Source organism: Geotrypetes seraphini, chromosome 1 (assembly GCF_902459505.1).
Source record: "Geotrypetes seraphini chromosome 1, aGeoSer1.1, whole genome shotgun sequence".
Classification (NCBI taxonomy): domain Eukaryota; kingdom Metazoa; phylum Chordata; class Amphibia; order Gymnophiona; family Dermophiidae; genus Geotrypetes; species Geotrypetes seraphini.
The window spans coordinates 34,897,354-34,916,922 of NC_047084.1; the positions used below are offsets into that span (position 1 = coordinate 34,897,354).

Genomic DNA, 19,569 nt, shown 5'->3' on the forward strand with positions numbered 1-19,569 from the left:
CAAAAATTAATACTCCCACTGGCTGCTTCTAATGTAATAGTAGCTGGAGATTTTAATGCTGTTATGGGTCCTTTTTTGGATAAAAAACCAAGCAAAAATATAAAATCATTAGGGTTAGATAATTTGGTGAATACTTGTAATTTGAAAGATATATGGCATATTCTTCATTTTAATGATCAGGAATTCTCTTTTTGCTCACCAGTTCACAAATCTTTTTCAAGAATTGATTACATATTGGTATCACATTCCATGGTGCAAAAAGTGACACAAGCCTCCATTGATCCAATTATTTTGTCTGATCATGGAGGAGTGTGGATTACATTTGCACTAGATAATAATGAACATAATAGATCATTATGGAGGTTTGATAATGCATTGGTTTCGGATTCAACTTTTCTTGAAGAAATCAAATTAAAAATTTTGGAATTTTTCCAAATAAATACTTCAGCAGATATTAATGCGGAAATTTTATGGGATGCATTTAAAGCTACTATAAGAGGAAATATCATTTCTTATTCTGCATATATTAAAAAACAACTTATTAAACAATTTTTAGATTTGGAAAAAGAAATTAAACTGCTGGAGTCTAAATTAATTGATAAATGGAATCATGAAAATTTGCAAGCTTTATTAAAGGCTAAGGGTAAATATAATGAAATTTCTTCAAAAATGGCAAGGAAAGATTTGTTTTCTTCGCAAACCTTGTATTATGGAAAATCCAATAAGGCAGGAAGTTTACTTGCAAATTATCTTAAAGCAAAGAAAAGAAGAATAAAAATAATTGCAATAAAAGATGAGAAAGGAAATATGCATAATCAAATTAGTAATATCTTAAATCAATTTTTGGCTTTTTACAAAGAGCTGTATTCTTCCGAGTCTTCTGATGATAAAGTTCAAAAAGGTATGGAATTTTTAAATCTTCTTGAGGGTCCAAAACTTCCTGATCATATAAAAAGAAGTTTAGAAGAACCTATATCATTAAAAGAATTAGAAACAGCATTGAAGTCTCTTAGAGTTGGATCCGCTCCAGGTGGGGATGGTTTTACTGTGGAATTCTATAAAACATTTCAAAATTCTTTATTACCCTATTTACTAAATTTATATCAGTTCCAACTTAATAAAGGTTGTATTAAAAGTACCATGGCAGAATCTGTGGTGATTGTTTTGCCAAAGCCAAATAAAGATCCCACTTTGGTTTCGAATTACAGGCCAATATCATTAATTAATGTGGATGGAAAATTATTGGCTAAAGCACTGGCATTAAGATTGGCAAAGGCTCTCCCTTACATAATTGATGTACATCAAACGGGTTTCATTGTTAACAAACATTCTTCTAACAATACAAGATTGGCGTTTCATACTTTAAATTTATCTAAAATGATGAATGAACCAGCTTTTGCTCTATCTTTAGATGCAGAAAAAGCTTTTGATAGGGTAGAATGGTCATTCATGTATCAGGCTTTGGATTGGTTTGGTATAGGTCCTGATTTTGTTCAAATGATTAAAACTTTGTATAGCTCCCCTATGGCAAGATTAAACATTAATAATAATTTATCTGAAAGTTTTGAACTACATAGAGGAGTTAGACAGGGATGTCCACTATCTCCTTTGCTGTTTGATATTGTGTTAGAACCCTTACTGATAGCTATTAACCAGACAAAGGGGATACAGGGTATTCCCCTGAAAGAATGGGAATACAAATTATCTGCTTATGCGGATGATATTTTATTATATTTGCGCAATCCAGGTTCAACTATACCGTGTTTGTTAGAATTGATTGAAAGGTTTGGAATGTTTTCAGGATATAAAATCAATTGGAATAAATCTGAAATACTTTCGCTTAATGTACATTGCATAAAATCTATGTTTGATGCATTTCCTTTTGTTTGGAAGGAGGATGGATTAAAATATTTAGGAATTTGGATTAAAAATTCAATAGAAGATACAATAAAAGAAAATGAAAAACTTTTATTAAAAAAGGTTTCGGAATTATGTGAACAATGGAATCTGTTACATATATCTTGGTGGGGGAGAGTTCAAACTATAAAAATGATGGTATTGCCTGTGGTTTGCTATCAAATGTGTATGATTCCGGTATTTTTTCAAAACTCTTTTTATAAAAAATTGAATTCAATAATTATTAAGTTTGTTTGGCTTGGCAAAACACCTAGAATTGCTTTGGTATCTTTACAGAAATCAATTAAGGAGGGTGGGGTAAATTTCCCAAATTTCTATAGGTATCATCAGGCCTATATTTTACGTCAAGGTATGTATTGGGTCCTCCCAGATCTCATTGAATACACTCCAGATTGGTTATATTTGGAATGGCGACTCATGTCTCCTTTACATCTTAGTCACATTCTCAGTATCAAGATGCCCAGATTGTATAAAGAAAATAAACTTTTATTAGATACATGGAAAACTCTGAGGTATGTAAGTAATTTAACTGAAATTCCTATTAATAAATCAACAAATCAATCTATATGGCTAAACTCCAAGATTCAAATTGGCGGATCTAAGATTGTCTGGAAGCATTGGTTAAATGCAGGAATACGATCTTTAAATGATGTTATTTCAAATGGAAATATGCTTGAGTTTACACAATTGCAAAATAAATTTGGACTGAATAAATCACAATTCTATAAATGGTTGCAATTGAAGCAGGCCATTCAGGCAGGGTTCCCTGAATGGAAAAATCTAAATTCTCAATGTAGCATGGAATTTTTATGCTTCCAAGCAGATTTTCTGGGACACCAGGCCGCACAATGGTATAAAGTTATTAGTGATTTGGTTAATAAAAAACCTAAAAATGGTCTTAGGGATATTTGGAGCATTGAGATTAGGCATCAAATTTCAGCATCTCAATGGCCACAAATTTGGTCTTGGAGAATAAGATCTACACTGTCAGCATCTATGAGACAAACTTGGTTTTTTCTTTTGCATAGAGCATTTTGGACCCCTGTTAGATTAAATAAATTAAATAGTTCATTGTCTAATAGATGCTGGCATTGTAAGCTTGATGTAGGGACTTTGGATCATCTTTTATTTTTTTGTCCCTATATATTAGCCTTTTGGAATTCGATATGGGATCAAATAAATTCTTTATTAGAAAATCCTGTAGCATTAACTTATGATACTGTGATATTTGGCATGTCTATGAGGAAAAAGAGTCAGATATCGGCAAGTAATAACAAACTTTTATTGATTATGACAGGAGTTGCCATACAACATATCACTACCAATTGGAAGGACCACAGCAAGCTTAACTTTAATTTCTGGTGGAATTCACTTTGTCATATATACAAAATGGAACATTCAATAGCAATACAAAATGGAAATTATAAAAGGTTTAATGAAATATGGGAGCCATCGACGTTGTTTTGTGATGAATAAACACCATTTTCTTAACAATACTTATGAATGGAGGGGAAAGGGGTGGGAATGTATAAATAAAGAACAAGGTTAAAAGAAAATATGAAAAAGATTGATTCAATGAAGAAAAAAAATAGTATGGAAAAAGAGGGGGGAGAAGGGTTTAGATATATATACATTTGTTATTATCTTGATAGATTTATCAAGTGTTGATTGTAAATCTATGTATCACTTTTATTGTACACTTGTTGAAAGATTTAAAAATGAATAAAGAATTAAAAAAAAAAAAAAATTTACTTTCACTTAAGTACATTTTTTTTACTGTGTTCTTTACTATACCTGACCCTGAAGTACATTGAAAGGCACTAGTTCTCCCTCCTCCTGAAGCATGTATTCCAGCCCCCGTTGCGCCCATTTCCCAAAAACTTTATTCTCCAACCCAGGCAAAAAAGAAACATTCCTACACAGTGGCAACAGATCACCCCCCAACAACCAGACGAACCAAGCCCAGGCATCCCTTCATGGTCTCAAAAGTACACTACCCCTGAAGCACAAAGGTGTGGTTCCCGGAGCTAAGTGCAATAAGGAATAAAAATGATGTGGGGCATGATACTCGCTCTCCAACTGCACTGGCGTGTATCTAGATGCGGACAAAAGCCAATCCCAAATATGACACAACAGACACAAATAATTATACTGCTGAATATCAGGCAAGCCCAAGCCCCCTAAATCTCCACCCGCCCCACAGAGTCGTAAACTTAACTTTGGGCTTCTTACCTGCCCAGCAAAACTTCATGAAAATCCTCTCCAAACCCCAAATATCCCAAACCCTCATACAAATGGGAAGAGTCTGAAAAACATACAACCATTTAGGTAACACCACCATACGAAGCAAACTGATGTGCCCCAAAGAAATCAGTAACAGACGCCAGCCCCCAAGCATAGTCGTGGTCCACTGAAGCTACAAAGATACATTAAGGTCATATAACTGTTGAGGATCCATTGCTAACTGAATCCCTAAATATTTAAAGGCCCCCATCTAACCATATAAGGGGAAATCCCAAGTCCCATAAATTCACCTCCTGTGAAGAGGAAAGTGCCTCCGATCTATCTAAATTAAGTTGAAACCCAGCATAAGCGCCATATTCTGCAAAAAGCTCCAAAAGATCAGTAAGAGACATCTTGGGGGCCTCCAAATGAACCAATAAATCATCAGTGAAAGTGGCTAATTTGAACTCTTCTGCACCCACGTAAATCCCCTTAATAGTAGGCATAGCATAAATATCCCGAATCAAGGGATCCAGCGTTAAAATAAAATGCAATGGGGAAAGCGGGCACCCCTGCCGGGTCCCTCTACAGATAGGAAACAGGTTGGATGCACTATTGTTAATGAAAATCTGCGCCTGCGGGGAGGGATAGAGTGTTCTGATTGCGGACACAAAAAAAACTCCAAACCCATAGGATTGCAAGGTGGCAAATAAGAAATCCCAACGCACTCAGTCAAAAGCTTTGTCCGCATCAAAGCTCACCAAAATCAAGGGGACCTGTAGCCTCTTACACTGCTCTAATGACATCAATATTCTTAACTGGATGACTGATCAAAAAAGGAGACTGATTAAGGAGACAACCAAGAGCTTTCAAGGCCAAGACTGGTTAAAGTGTGCTCATGACAATTCCTAAGCATTCCACAAATCTTGCTAGTATGGTAGGGTGGCAAGAAGCCCACTCCAAATCCTGTTTGAACTATTTTATTAAGAATATCAAAGAAAGGGACAGATGACACAGGATTTATATTTCTATAATGCACTCAGTTATAAAATGTAATAAAACGTCATAAGGAGAGAAGGAAATACCTGTGTTGCTGTGAGTCGTGCACAAGGATTAAATATGAATAAACCTTGTAGGAGATCCATCAAATCATCTCCAGCAGCACTGAAAATATGTTGCAGTGGAGTCCCTGGGAAACTTTTAAAAGTTACATAATCAGGAAGGCCAGACATACCCTAGAGAAGACAAGAAATGGCCCATAATTTTTAGATGCAGCATTCCAGATAGGACAGTACTTTTCTAATCTTAATTTCATAGAAGGCAGTGGCGAGTCTAACACTGCTGATGACATTAGCTTCTTAGGAGTTCTTTCCATTGACCCTTTGTACTTTCTCTTATTTTGTAATATAGATTTTTTTTAGGGTCAAGGTTTCTTTTTCCTTACTGACTCATTTAAAGAGCCAATGCAAAAAGCTACCATAGGCTGCAGCATACCCTTAATGAGCAGTTTGCCTCCTTGCCACTAAATGTAAAAAGGGTTTCTGCACTAAGGTTTACTCCCATGGTAGACATTAGCAACAGCACATTTAAATGCTAAAAACCTGTTAGCTAATCTGCAGCAATGCAGGCCTGTGCGCCGATATCTACCTTGGGGGCTCAGTGTCAGAAACCTTCCAGCAGGTCTGAGGTTGAAAGGAGCCCCTATGATTAGCGTCAGCCACATCTCTCCCCCCTTCGGTACCTCTCATCTCTCAAAATTATCTTAACTGAGCCAGTTTCTTCCCATAAAAAAAATTCCCATGCCCCCCTCCCCCCAAGACATGACCAGTCAGACCCCTTCCAACTTAAAAGTATTTCCCTGGTATCTAACAGCACTTCTCCCACTGAATTTAAAAATTAAGAGAGCACCTGATGGTCTAATGGGCCCCCACACTCTCCCCCACCCATTAGTAAAAAAACCTCAAAAGAAAAACCTCTCTGGTGTCTAGTGGCATCCAACCTCCTCCAAATCCCTTTTATAGAATTGCCCAATCCCACCCACCATATCGGACCACAAAAGGCTGGAGAAATGCCCACTCGCTCCTGTCACCAGTGCAGTCATTCACAAAATTGTGGCACTGTGGGATGCACTGGGCAGGGCCAGTCTGCCATAGTGGCCCCACCACTGATGCAATTTTGTGGATGTTGGCACTAGAAAGCAGGAACAAGTGGACATCGCTTCTGCTTCTCGGGGTCAGGTACAGTGGGTAGGCTGGAGCGGATCAGGAGGTTAGTGGGTGCCACTAAACATCAGGGATTTTATTTTTTAATTGAGGAAAAAGGGAAGGGGAGGGCCACTAGACTACCAAAGTCTTTTTTTGGAAAAGAGGGTAGAGTTCTGTCAGTAGACCACTGGATGGTGGTTGGAGTGGGTTGGGCGGGAGGATAGGGCGATTGGGGCCGATGACTGCTGGTAATTTTTTAAAAATATGTCACACTTCCTGTCAAGATGCCCGAGTCAATTATTATTCAGGCACTGACAGGAAAGCCGACATTTTGCAATAAGCTACAGATTTCTACCATGATTTTAATGCGGCAGTAATTTGCATGCTGTGGTTGTTTGCCAGCATTGGGTTTGTGGCAGAGCTGCATGTTAAGCTGACTCTACCAAAAGGCTTTCTGCTTCAGCCCCTTAGTTAGGTACATAAGAACTGCCACTGCTGGGTCAGACCAGTGGTCCATTGTGCTCACGCGGTGGCCCTAGGTCAAAGATCAGTGCCCTAACTGAGACTAGCCTTACCTGCAACGTTCTGGTTTAGCAGGAACTTGTCTAACTTTGTCTTGAATCCCTGGAGGGTGTTTTCCCCTATAACAACCTCAGGAAGAGCATTCCAGCTTTCCACCACTTTCTGGGTGAAGAAGAACTTCCTTACGTTTGTACGGAATCTATCCCCTTTCAACTTTAGAGATTGTCCTCTTGTTCTCTCTACCTTGGAGAGAGTGAACTAGCTGTCTTTATCTACTAAGTCTATTCCCTTCATTATCTTGAATGTTTTGATCATGTCCCATCTCAGTCTCCTCTTTTCAAGGGATCCAAGAGGAAAAAGAACAAGGAACCGAAGTGGCTCACTGTAGCGGTGAAGGAAGCCATCAGAGACAAGAAGACTTTGTTTAAGGAATGGAAAAGATAAAAAACGGACAAAAACTGGAAAAATCACAAACAGCATCAAAGCAGGTGCCATAAGGCGGTAAGAGGGGCCAAAAGAGACTACGAGGAAAAAATAGCCAAGGAGGCGAAAAACTTCAAGCTATTCTTTCGATGTATCAAGAGAAAACGACCCAGGAAGGAAGCGGTGGGGCTGTTGGTTGACTATAGAATAAAGGGAGTGCTAAAGGAAGACAAAGCCATTGACGACAAACTGAACACATTTTTTGCATCTGTATTTACCGAAGAGGATATACACAACATACCGGAAGCCGACAGGCTATACGCAGGAAACGAAGATGGGAAACTGACTGGGTTGACGGTTAGTCTAGAAGAGGTATGCAGGTAGATTGATAGGATTAAAAACGATAAATCCCTGAGACCAGATGGCATCCATCCAAGGGTAATCAAGGGATTGAAAGGTCTGTCGATCAAATTGGGAAGGATTCCGGAAGACTGGAAAGTGGCGAATGTTATGCCGATCTTCAAGAAAGGTTGGAAGGGAGATCCGGGAAACTACATGCCGGTGAGTCTGACCTTGGTACCGGGAAAGATGGTAGAGGCGCTGATAAAAGACCGAATCATTGATCAGCTTGATGGACACGATCTGATGAGGACCAGCCAGCACGGCTTCAGCAAAGGAAGATCTTGCTTGACGAACTTGCTGCACTTCTTCGAGGGAGTAAACATGCAGATAGACAAGGGTGACTCGGTCGACATTGTATAATTGGATTTTCAGAAGCTGTTTGACAAGGTTCTGCATGAATGACTACTTCGGAAAATTGCGAGCCATGGAATCGAGGGTGAAATACTCACGTGGGTAGGAAACGGAGAGTGGGGATGAATGGACAATATTCGGACTAGAAAAACGTCATAAGTGAAGTGCCTCAGGATTTGGTGCTTGGACCCATGCTCTTTAACATATTTATAAACGACCTGGAAATTGGTAAGACGAGTGAGGTGATTAAATTTGCAGATGATACAAAGTTATTCAGAGTAGTGAAGACGCAGGGGGATTGCAAATACCTGCAATGTGACATAAACATGCTCGAGAAATGGGCCGTGACATGGCAAATGAGGTTTAACGTGGATAAGTGTAAGGTGATGCATGTCAATAACAAAAATCTTATACATGTCTACAGGATGTCTGATGCGGTACTTGGAGAGACCTCCCAGGAAAGAAACTTGGGAGTATTGGTCGACAAGTCGATGAAGCCGTCCGTGCTATGTGCAGCGGCGGTGAAAAGGGCGAACAGCATGCTAGTAATGATTAAGAAGGGGATCACGAACAGATCGGAGAGGGTTATCATGCCGCTGTACCGGGTCATAGTACGCCCTCACCTGGAATACTGCATCCAGCACTGGTCGCCGTACATTAAGAAGGACATAGTACTACTCGAAAGGGTCCGGAGAAGAGTGACTAAAATGGTTAAGGGGCTGGAGGAGTTGCCGTACAGTGAGAGATTACAGAAACTGGGTCTCTGTTGGAGCCCTGTTGGAGATTGTGGAGTTATTCAGCAAGCGGCAAGGAGTTTGTAGCCGCTGTGCCTGGCTCAGGCTCCACTGTGCTGGTTATTTCCTGCTTCTATACCCTAGCATTATGATGAAGACTACTTTGAACACCATTTTTTCAAAGATAAGTGTAATGTGTTTTTGATATTCTATAAAAGCAATTGAAGTTTGCATTATATTTTCCCACTTATCTTGGAGTTTTTGACCAAGGATGTGCCTGCCTGCCTCAAAGTTGGTATTTTGAGAGGGCAGTGTTTTTGTACCCTTTTAGACACTGAGGTCTTTTCTCCATTTATTGTGCATGAATGTCAGTAGTGCTGGGTAAATACTTGGATGTAGTTTATGAGTATTGAGTTTTTGACATCCTTTCTTGTGTGGGAGTTTTTTGCTGCACTTTTACTACATACATGGCAGATAAGTGATGCAATTAGCTGTACCTTTTGAGGTGGAGTTAACTATTTTGTGCTTCCTACCATGTTAAAAGTTAATGCATAATAATTACCTCAGAGTTAACTGTACACTGTAATTCCTGCCCACTTCCTGTACCCTTTTGTGTAAACTGTTTAACCCAGGGATTATCTGTTATATTGCTGTATTCCAAACAGAGTAGGTGCTGAATCCAGACCTTGTGAGCAATTAAAATTGCTTGGACAATGCCACTGAAAGCAGGTTTATCAAACACTTCCAAAATGATATGCTCAAATGAAATAGGCATCAGAAAAGGAGTGGTGTAGTGGTTAGAGCTACAGCCTCAGCACCCTGAGATTGTGGATTCAAATCCTGCACTACTCCTTGTGACCCTGGGAAAGTCACCTAATCCTCCATTACCCCAGGTACATTAGATAGTTTGTGAGCCAACTGGGACAGAAAAGAAAATGCTTGAGTACCTGATTGTAAACCGCTTAGATAACTTTGATAGGCGGTATATAAAATACCTAAAATAATAATAATAATCAAATTTTCTATAGTAAAAAGATTACATTGAACTTTATATTTACAAAGCCACTTACAGGCCACTGATCTTCTGTAGGAGTCCCCAAAGTTTCAAATATTTTTGTTAGTTGATCAAGATCAGAATCTCCTGGCAAAAATGGAACCTGTAAAAACATGATGATAATAATCTAATGAAATAGCTAAATGTGAGAAACAAAACTCCAGGATTCAGAACTTATAATACTGCATACTCTAACAATTAGGCAAGCAGTCAAAAGGAGACTTCTGAGGAAATTAGAGTCATGGGATAGGAGGTAACATCCTATTATGGATTAAGAACTGGTTGAAAGACAGAAAACAGAGAGTATGTTTAAATGGTCAATATTCTCTAAGGAGAAGGGTAAAGAGTAGGGTTCTCAAACAACCAGAAATACTTCTTCTCTATCTCAGCCTATGAAAGGATTACCTTAAATTAAGAAATCCTTCATTAGAAATCATTAATTAACGGGTCATTTACAAAGGAAGGAGGAAAAGCCTCAGACTTCAATCTGCTGCAAACCTTTCTTAAAACCAGCTACGCTATCCACTCTTACCACATCCTCTGGCAATTCGTTCCAGAGCTTAACTATTCCCTGAGTGAAAAAAATTTCCTCCTATTGGTTTTAAAAGTATTTCCCTGTAACTTCATCGAGTGTCCCCCTACTCTTTGTAATTTTTGATGGAGTGAAAAATCTAAACATTTGTACCCGTTCTACTCCACTCAGAATTTTGTAGACTTCAATCATATCTCCCCTCATCCGTCTCTTTTCCAAGCTGAAGAGCCCTAATCATTTTAGTCTTTCCTCATACAAGAGGAGTTCCATCCCCTTTACCATCTTGGTTGCTCTTCTTTGAACCTTTTCTAGCACCACTATATCTTTCTTGAGATAAGGAGACAAGAACTGAATGCAATACTCCAGATGAGGTCGCACCATGGAGCAATACAGGGGCATTATGAAATTCTTAGTCTTGTTAACCATTCCTTTTTTAATAATTCCCAACATCCTATTTGCTTTTTTGGTCACCGCCACACATTGGGAGGAAGGTTTCATCATATTGTCTACAATGATACCCATATCCTTTCCTTGGGCGCTAACCACCAAGGTGGACCCTAGTATCCGGTAACTGTGATTCAGGTTATTCTTCCCAATGTGCATCACTTTGCATTTGTCCACATTAAATTTCATCTGCAATTTGAATGCCCAGTCTTCCAATTTCCTAAGGTCCGCCTGTAATTTTTCACACGCTGCATGTGTTTCAACAACTTTAAACAGTTTAGTGTCATCTGCAAATTTAATCACCTCACTAATCATTCCAATTTCTAGATCGTTTATAAATAAGTTAAATAGCACCGGTCCCAGATGACCTATTCCTAGAACAAACAGTGTAAAATCTATTTTATTCCTTGGGACTTTGTCAGGTACTTGGAAACAGGATACTGGGCTTGATGGACCTTCAGTCTGTCCCAGTATAGCAACTCTTATGTTATGAAAGAGCAGACAAGGCACTTCTGTCAGAGTTCTACCCTCTGAAACGGATATTTCTCCTTTTTGTGCTGCTGCTGTAACGAAGCCAGCAGCTGTCCATGTCTTTTCTCCTCTTTCCTGTCATGTTTCATTCCCTCACTATCCCTGTTTTTAATATACTGATCTCTTTCGCTCTTTTTTTTTTCTTTTCTGCATCTCCATCCACTCAAATGTCACCCTTTCCTTCTTTCTACTTTTCAGCTACCTATCAACTTCCCATCTCTTTTCTCATGCTATAGCTCTCCCATTTCCCATCTCACACTTTCCCTAGTCTCCTATACCCTTGTATCTTTCATCTAATTCTCAATACTAAATTTCTACCTCTGTACTCACTATCCGCCTCTCTACTCCTTAATACCACATTTCTACTTCTGTAATTATTCTTCTCCTCTCAATCTCCTTGCCACTCCCATCCTTGGTCTTTCCCATAAGATTTCACTGTTTCAAGTATATCCCTTCCCTCCATTATTGTAGCCCAGCATCTCCTCTCCCTCTCTCTCATGGCCTGACATCTCCCTGTCCTTTTTCCTCCACCATCTTCCTATCCCATCTATCTTCCCTCCTGTCTCTGCCCCCATGATACATCACCTCACCTCCTCTCTTCCCTCCAACATTGCTCTTGTTCTTTCCTCCTCTCACCCTATGATCCAGCCCCCCTTCCTCCCACCCCCCTTCCAACATTTACTCTCCTCTCTCCCTCCTTCTCATCCCGTTTCAACATATTTCTTGTTCTTCTCAACTGCCGTTCCATCAAGTTTCAAGTTTATTAAAAATTTGTTGTACACGCAGTGTCAAATACTTCAATGCATATAACAATTTAAAATTAGGAAACAAACAATAAAACAATTTTATACAAATAAACATATAGTGTATATGAACAAATAATTACCAGTACAAAAGGAATGGAGGGTGGACTACAATCTTTAAAGAAGATAGAGATACATTTAAGGGAAAAAAAACAACTGGAGGGTAATAGAAATTAATCTTGAAAGCATGGTTAAACATGGAAAACGTGGAAAAGAGGTAAAGGAGATTACGACCTATACGTACAGTCTGATTAAAATTAAGTATTAGAGCATGTGCTTTAATGATAGAAGAATTATGCTATCTATGTCTCAAATGCGTCCCTATACAAGCATCTTTCCCTCCCTAGGCCTGTCTGTCACCCTTGGGTTCAACATCTGACATTCTCTTCCCTCCCAGGGGTAGGGGGGGGGGGGCGCGGAAGGTTGGGAACCCAGGCTCCCCCATTCTTGGCTCAGGCTCCCCCAGTGGCAATGCATATTATAATAATAATAATAATAACTTTATTCTTGTATACCGCATTACCATGGAAGTTCTATGTGGTTAACAGATGAAGAGACTGTACATTTACAGCGAAGTTACAAGTTACATATACTGTCTGGCATTCCCCCTACCCCACAATCTATGCAGTCTAGTATCTCTCTCCTTTCCCTCCACCCCATGGTCTGGCTCCTCCTCTTACTGACCAGGAAGTTTTCTCTCTGCATGACACGGGACCATGCAGAAAGGGAAAGACATGCCAGACCATGAGAAGGAAGGAAAGGAGAGAAACACCGGATCATAGGAGGTGGGAGAGGAAAATAAAATGCATGTCCACCTGCCGGGAGGGGGTGGAGGAGAAATATATTGACCCCCTCCCCCCAGAGTTTACCCCTGCCCCCTCCAAATTTGAGGGCTGCCTAAGCACTTTTAATCCCATTCCTCCCACTGTCCACCATCTCTCTCTCCCCCCAACCCTATTTCATAATTTGTTTTTCTAGTCCTTCTCCCCACCTCTGGTCTGCATTTTCTCATCTCTCTCATCCTCCCCTTCCTTGAGCCAACCTAAAACAGCTCCAGGAGGCCCCACAGTCCAGACATCTCGTCCCCTTGTGTCCATCTCCCTCACTTCTCCTCACCTTCCCAGTCTCCTTTCAACATTCAAATGTTCTTTTTCAGAGTGGTCTTGGTGCGGCAGCCATTCTCTCAAGCTTCTGGCGGCTGCTCTGAAGTTTTCCCTGATCTGCCATGATCTGCCCAGGTGGAAACAGGAAGTTACAGCAGAGGGAAAACTACAGGCAGCTGCTGGCAGCAAAAGAGTGGCTGCCATGTCAGGGCCCCTCTAAAAAAGAACACCTGGATTTTGAAAGGAGACCAGGAAGGTGAGGGGAAGTGAGAGAGATGGGCACAAGGGGAAGAGATGTCTTGACTGCGGGGTCCACTGGAGCTTTGGAGCTCGGGACAACTGCCCTGTTTGCACTCCAACACCGACCCTGGTCAGTGGGGAGGGAAGACAAAATCCTGAACTACCCAGCTGATAGTTATGTACTCCAAGGCTATTTATTGATGGAGATGAGGTTAGTATAAGAGTCCAACTTCCCCATAAGTAGTTAGACCTTGGAATTTAGTCTTCTTAGGAGACCTTAAGACAACAAACACTGAGATTGGTGTATCTCCAGCAAAGTTTTTATCCACTGTCCTGAAGGGTTAGAGGCGGGGAGTTCAGGAGTGGGATATATTGGGGAGGGAGGAATAGAGAAAAATAAAAATCAATAGTGTAAATGGATTTGTATGTTTTGTGGGGGGTTTTTTGGGTGGGGGTCCAAGTACAATCTTTCTGTTAAAATAATTGGTTGGAACTGTTTTATTACATTTTTGTACAAATCACTTCCCCCCCCCCCCTTTTACTAAACTGCGATAGCAGTTATTAGCGCAGGGAGCTGCGCTGAATGCTCCGTGCTGCTCCCAACGCTCATAGAATTCCTATGAAGCTAAAAACTTGCCTCAAACTAAGGCATTATAAAGAACCTCTCCAAGAAGTAAACATTTAATAAGCTACAGTTCAGTTTTATTCCAGATTCCAAATGTAATACAGTGCTCATATGACTTACCCTTAGAAGCAGCTCTGCTAATATGCAGCCAACAGCCCACATATCCACACCCACACCATACATTCTAGCACCAAAGAGTAGCTCCGGAGACCGATACCATCTAAAAGTCAAGCAGGAAAATTTTTGCATTATATTCTTTTTATATTCTTTATTCATTTTATATTTACATCATCAAGTGTACAGAAAGTAATAATAAATTAACTTAACATATCACTTGAAACACCACAAATTTTTCCCAAAATAAAATGTATCCCCTTCCCACCCACCATTCTAATATCATTTAATACATACAATATAATAAAATCATTCATTCCCTTCATAACCAATAATAAAAAGTCAACCCCCCCTCCCCAATCTTTCATTTATGTAAAATCAGAGAAAAATGATAACTATTCTTTACAATAATTTATCAATGGCCCCCACACATCCTTAAACTTATTGAAATATCCATTTTGAAGAGTTAACGCTCTTTCCATTTTATACATGTGACACACTGAACTCCACCAAAAACTATAATTCAGTCTTTTTCAATCTTTCCAATTATACGTTATTTGTTGAATGGCAACTCCTATCAGAATCAGTAAAAGTTTATTATTTTTGGAAGATATTTGGCTCTTAGCTCATAGACATGTCAAGTAAAACAGTGTCATACAATAATGCCACATGATTCTCTAACAAGCAATTTATTTGGCCCCAAAACGATTTCCAAACAGCCAAAATAAATGGACAATAGAACAATAAATGATCTAAAGTCCCAGCTTCGAGATGACAATGCCAACATCTATTAGACTTAGAGCAATCTAATTTTTGTAAACGAACAGGGATCCAGAATGCTCTATGCAACAGGAAAAACCATGTTTGTCTCATAGATGCAGACATTGTACATTTCATCCTCCAAGACCAAATTCGTGGCCATTGAGACGCAGTAATTTGATGCTTAATCTCAATGCTCCAAATGTCCCTGAGTCCAGTTTTTGGTTTTTTTTTATTTTAAATTTTTATTTATAAAATTTTCATTCTTACAATAAATGAATAGCATAATATTTAATTTATAATAATTATAGTTGTATGTACAATATCATATCATATATATTGAATCCCTTTCCCCTTTTATTTGTTTTTTCATTTTTTCTCATATTAATTTCTATATTTCCCTCCCTAACCCTATATTATTATTATCAATGTGTTAAGATATCTGATCTTTAGAATATTTTGTCAATGGATCCCATATTTTCTTAAAATTTTTTATATTTCCTTGTTGTAATGCCAATATTTTCTCCATTTTGTAAATGTGACACACCGAGTTCCACCAGAATGTATAATTTAGCTTGGTATAATCCTTCCAATTTTGTGTGATTTGCTGCATGGCAACTCCTGTCAATATTAAAAGCAATTTGTTATTGTTTGCTGATATTGGACTTTGTGTTCTCATTGCAGTACCAAATAATATGGTATCATATGAGAGACCAATATGATTTTCTAGTAATATGTTAATTTGGGGCCAAATTAAATTCCAAAAGGCTTTTATGCAAGGACAAAAAAAAATTAAATGATCTAATGTCCCTTCTTCTATTTTACAATGCCAGCATCTATTAGATCTAGTATTATCTATTTTTTCCAAGCGCGTCGGGGTCCATAACACTCTATGTAATAAAAATATCCATGTTTGACTCATAGATGCTGACTTTGTTAATCTTAATCTCCAGGACCAGAATCTTGGCCATTGAGATGCAGAAATTGTCTGTCCAATCTCAATGCTCCAAATATCTCTAAGTCCAGTTTTTTTTTTTTTATTTAGAAATCCATATATTAATTTATACCATTTTGCGGCTTGGTGTCCCAAGAAATCCGCCTGGAAACATAAAACTTGCAAACTATATTTTTGGTTTTTTATTCATATATCCAGATATTAATTTGTACCACTGTGCGGCCTGGTGTCCCAGGAAGTCCGCCTGAAAGCATAAGAACTCTAAACTAAATTGAGCATTAATATTTTTCCATTCAGGGAACCCCACCTGAATAGCCTGCTTCAGTTGCAACCACCTATAACTTTGTGATTTATCAAGACCAAATGTATGTTGCAACCATGAAAAATCAAGCAATTTATCATTAGATATATCATCTAACGTGCGTATACCTGCTTTTATCCAATACTTCCAGACGATCTTAAACCCGCCTATTTGAATCTTGGCGTTTAGCCATATAGATTGATTTGTAGATTTTTTAATTGGAATAGGTGTGAAATTATTGAGATATCATAAAGTTTTCCACGTATCTATTAATATTCTGTTTTCTTTATACACTCTAGGCATTTTGATACTAAGAACATGACCGAGCCTAAGAGGAAACAAGAGCTGCCATTCCAACCACAACCAGTCTGGGAGCTTTTCCATGAGCTCTGGGAGGTCCCAATACATACCCTGGCGCATAATATAGGCTTGATGATACCTATAGAAATTGGGAAAATTTACCCCTCCCTCCACAATTGGCTTTTGTTTTTTTTTTATTATGTTTATTAGCAGTGAAAAATACACCATCCAACAGGGCGCAACAGCAAACAACAAAGAATCAAAAGTTGTCCATTACAAACAAAAGATGGAGAAACAGAGGCGATGCCTCCCATAGGAGCCCCCCACACTAATACAAGGTGTAACTACTAGAAAAAGAGCAATGAGGGCATCGGAGGCAAAGGCAGCGAAGGACAACAGAAGAAGAAAAACCGCCCATCAGGGACAGTGACCCTTCACCTTTTTGTAATATACAAACAACCCCAAAGAACCATATATGACTCGCATCACCACACACACACTGCACCATCCACTCCACTCAACAGAACATACATTCCCCCAAGCATCACCAACCCTCCCCTCCCCACCCTCCCCCCATCCCTGGGGCACCAAAACATGACAAAAAGAAGAAATATTGGAACATCAGGGGTGCTACAGTGGAAACACAGAAAAGAGTTAATCAGGCGCCAGTCCCCCGGCCTGTTCCCGCGATGGCACCAGGTCCCTCAGTCGTTCCCACAGACCAACGTAATGCTGCTTAAGCACACTCGGAGACCTAGCATAAGATCGAATTTCAAACTGAGCCACTTCCCAAAGTCTACTCCTCCAGTGGGGTATCGGAGGTGATTCCACCGACATCCAATAAGTCAAAATCAATTTCTTCACTACGAGAATAACATTGTAAAAGAATCTGCATTGAGGGATAGTGAAACCCTGATCCTGGAGGGAGGTCTGCAGACCCAGAAGGAGGAACCCATAGTCCCATTCGACAGTACGCTGCACAGCGCGCTCCAGTAAGTGAAGAGCCTCCTGCCAGATACTCAGTCGGGGGCATTCCAGAAAAGAGTGGAGGTACGTACCCACCCGGTTCTTGCATTTAACACAAGAATCACTGCCCCAAAGCCCCAGACGCGCCCCTCTCTGTGCAGTGAAATAGGCACGATGCAGGATCTTATACTGGAGTTCTTGGAAGTCAGCGGATTTAGTGTACGAGTATAAAGTGCTAAAACAGGCCAAGAATTGAGGTTCAGAAATGTCCTGTCCCAAATCCCGTTCCCATGAAGAGCGCACAGGAGTAAGCAACGAGAGGGAAAGAGACGATTTAAGGACTCGGTACCAGTGGGCGAGAGAGTTAGCTATTGATGGGGTAGCCGAAAAGAGAGTATCTAAAGGGCCCTTAACCCAAACCCCATCACCACCCCTACGCTCAGCATCCCAGTAGTGACGTAATTGGAAGTAAGAAAATAAATACCAAGAGGGAAGGCCCCATGCGTCACGTACTTGCTGAAAGGTTGGGAAACCTGCGGGGGATAATTCAAGTAAGTCCTCCATCGCTGCACAGCCTCGTCCTGCCCAATACTTGAATACGGAAGCGCCCCAGCCCGGCAGAAACCTGGAGTTGCCCTCCAGACGTATAAAAGGGGACACCTCCGGCGACAGCGCCATGCCAACCGAAATGGACATAAAAAGCGAAAGCAGATCAGGTACCGCCTCCCGGGGTCCTCTTGACGATGTAGCGTGTTCAAAAAATGAAAAGGGGAACTCCAGCCCGCCAACCAGCCCTGAGGGGAGTAGCGACAACACCCAATGTAACCCTCATGGATCCAGCGAAGGAGAGACGCAACATTGTAGAGCCGGATATCTGGGACATTAAGGCCCCCCAGACATTTGTCCAAGGTGAGCTTGGTCATCGCTATCCTAGGGGCTCAGGACCTCCAAATAAAGCGAGAGATAGTGGACTTAAAAGCAAGTTCGTCCCGCCGACTAAGCCATAGGGGCATAGTCTGCAAGGGGTACAGAAGTTTCGGGACCAAAACCATCTTCACCAAGGCTACCTGTCCCAAGACGCCCAACGGTAGCTCCTGCCAGGCTTGACACAACTTGCCAATGGCCTCAAGGAGGCGCCGAACATTGGCATTGTAAAGTGTAGGCAAGTCAGTACTAAGGAATATTCCCAAATAGCGCATTGGCTTGTTCGCGGGAGCAATAGGTAACACTGCATGCCAAGGCTCCGCCGGACCCCCGGACAGCAGTAAGAGTTCCGACTTGCTACAGTTAACTTGTAAACCCGACAAAGCACCAAAGGCTCGTATCACTGCCAAAGCTCTGGGCAGATGCAGGGGAGCCTGGTCCATATATAGTAAGATGTCATCAGCAAAGAGGCTGATTTTGCATTCCTGCCCCCTCAGCACAATGCCCTGAATAGTCTCATCCTGCCGGATTTTTGCTGCTAGGGGTTCGATAGCCAAAAGAAATAAAAGTGGGGAAAGAGAGCAGCCCTGTCTTGTACCCCTCTGCAGGCCAAAATCTACAGTTAGACCCCCATTAATCAGTAGTCGCGCCCTAGGGTTGTGGTATAAAGCCGTCACCCAGTCCAGAAACTCACCCTGGAAACCACCCCTGCGCAGCACCCAAAAAAGATTATCCCAGGAAATGCTGTCGAACGCCTTTTCCATATCCAGTCCTGCCACCGCCTCCAGGCCCCCCCGACCCACCCTGTCATGAATCACGCCCAAGACCTTCAGCAAATTCATAGAGGCGTAGCGACCCGGTACAAACCCAACCTGGTCTGGGTGAATGAGGTAGGGGAGATAGCGATTTAAGCGGCGCGCCGGAGTCACGGCTAGGAGTTTAATGTCCTGATCTAGGAGGGATATAGGGCGGAACGACCCTACCAGATCTGGGTCCTTACCCGGCTTAGGGAGCAGAACTATGTGAGCCATATTATCCGGGAAGGAGCTTCCCGTCTCCGCCACCGCATTATACATTGCACACAGAGGCTACGCCACCAGGTCCTCGAGAATCCGGTAATATTCAGGTCCGAACCCATCCGG

General features: G+C 40.7%; 1 protein-coding gene across 2 annotated transcripts in view; it reads right to left on the minus strand.

Annotated features, from left to right (window-relative positions):
- Positions 1-19,569, minus strand: part of CDK7 (cyclin dependent kinase 7) — a 104,878-nt gene that overhangs the window by 27,566 nt on the left and 57,743 nt on the right. For both annotated transcript variants that reach the window (XM_033929745.1, XM_033929736.1), the window contains exons 8-10: positions 14,229-14,328; positions 9,847-9,933; positions 5,226-5,375 (exon numbers count right to left, since the gene is read on the minus strand). In XM_033929745.1, the coding sequence (XP_033785636.1) occupies positions 5,226-5,375; positions 9,847-9,933; positions 14,229-14,328 (337 nt within the window). The remainder of the gene's footprint in view (positions 1-5,225; positions 5,376-9,846; positions 9,934-14,228; positions 14,329-19,569) is intronic.